The following is a 1,137-nucleotide window of genomic DNA, read 5'->3' on the forward strand; positions in this document are numbered from 1 at the left end:
ATCTGACTCGACACGAGTGAGGGGCTGAGTCAGATTCAGACGCAGTGTCAGCAGAAAACAAACACACTCTTAGTCTCCTAGCTGCAGTTCTTTCACCTCTAGCAAGATCTTGCTAGTACAACATTTCATCATCTTTGTTGCAAGAAAAATTACTGCAGAGGAATCTACTTTAAACATATGTTTATATTTGAGAAAATTTGTTTCTTTCGGAAATTTACAAGATCGGTATGATGCTATGATTATTATTTTTTTCATTACAAGGTATTGACAACAATGAAATGGCCACAAATAATGAATTTAGTACAAATTTGAAAGATAGTTGATATATCTATTATGCTATCGACCTTCAATCTTGGTAAAACTGACATTGTTGTTTGAGATCAGTACTGAGGATGTTGGGTGAGTAGTAAATGGAGGTTCTTTGGGAGATGGACGATCAGTTTCGCTGCTAAGCATGAGATCCACTTCTGCCATGCTAGGCCTGTCCACTGCTCCATTCTGAACACATAACAACGCTATATGTAAGCATTTCATCACTTCTGATGGACGATATGCACCACCTAAAGCCTCGTCGACAATCTCGGGCCACCTTCCTTCATTCCAAAGACTCCAAGCCTGAAACATAATTTCAAAATATTTAATGACTCAAATCCCGAATAAATCAATAGAAATGAATCTGTGGAGTAAATGCTCAATTACATGGAGTAAAAGGTTTAGAGGCCCTTCAGGATCATAGAAGCTGTTATTCCTCTGGCTGCTTAGGATCTCCAGCATCAATACCCCAAAACTAAAGACATCTGATTTCTCCGAAAATGTGCCTTTTGTTACATATTCTGGAGACATATAACCACTGCATTTGATTGTGAAGACAATTAAGAACAAAAATGAACATTCTGAAATTACAATGAAGATTAAGTGGCTAGGCTGTGCTTACAATGTACCAACAACCCTGGTGGTATTTGCTATGGTCTGTTTCCCACCGAAAAATTCGTGCCATGCCAAAATCTGAAATTTTTGGGTTCATGTCTTCATCTAATAGAATATTACTAACTTTGAGATCTCTATGTATAACTCTTAACCGAGAATCACGATGCAGGTAAAGAAGCCCTCGAGCAATCCCTCCAATAATATTGAAGC

General features: G+C 38.0%; 1 protein-coding gene across 1 annotated transcript; it reads right to left on the reverse strand.

Moving 5' to 3' along the window:
• Window positions 1-205: 205 nt before the first annotated feature.
• LOC113341507 (cysteine-rich receptor-like protein kinase 7) lies at window positions 206-1,125 on the reverse strand. The gene is made up of 3 exons (XM_026586358.1): window positions 935-1,125; window positions 700-850; window positions 206-615 (listed from the first exon to the last, which is right to left on the reverse strand). The coding sequence occupies exons 2-3, from the start codon at window positions 841-843 to the stop codon at window positions 337-339; spliced, it is 423 nt and encodes a 140-aa protein (XP_026442143.1). The 5' UTR covers window positions 844-850; window positions 935-1,125; the 3' UTR covers window positions 206-336.
• Window positions 1,126-1,137: the final 12 nt, after the last annotated feature.

This window comes from Papaver somniferum, unplaced genomic scaffold (genome assembly GCF_003573695.1).
Source record: "Papaver somniferum cultivar HN1 unplaced genomic scaffold, ASM357369v1 unplaced-scaffold_29651, whole genome shotgun sequence".
Taxonomy (NCBI): domain Eukaryota; kingdom Viridiplantae; phylum Streptophyta; class Magnoliopsida; order Ranunculales; family Papaveraceae; genus Papaver; species Papaver somniferum.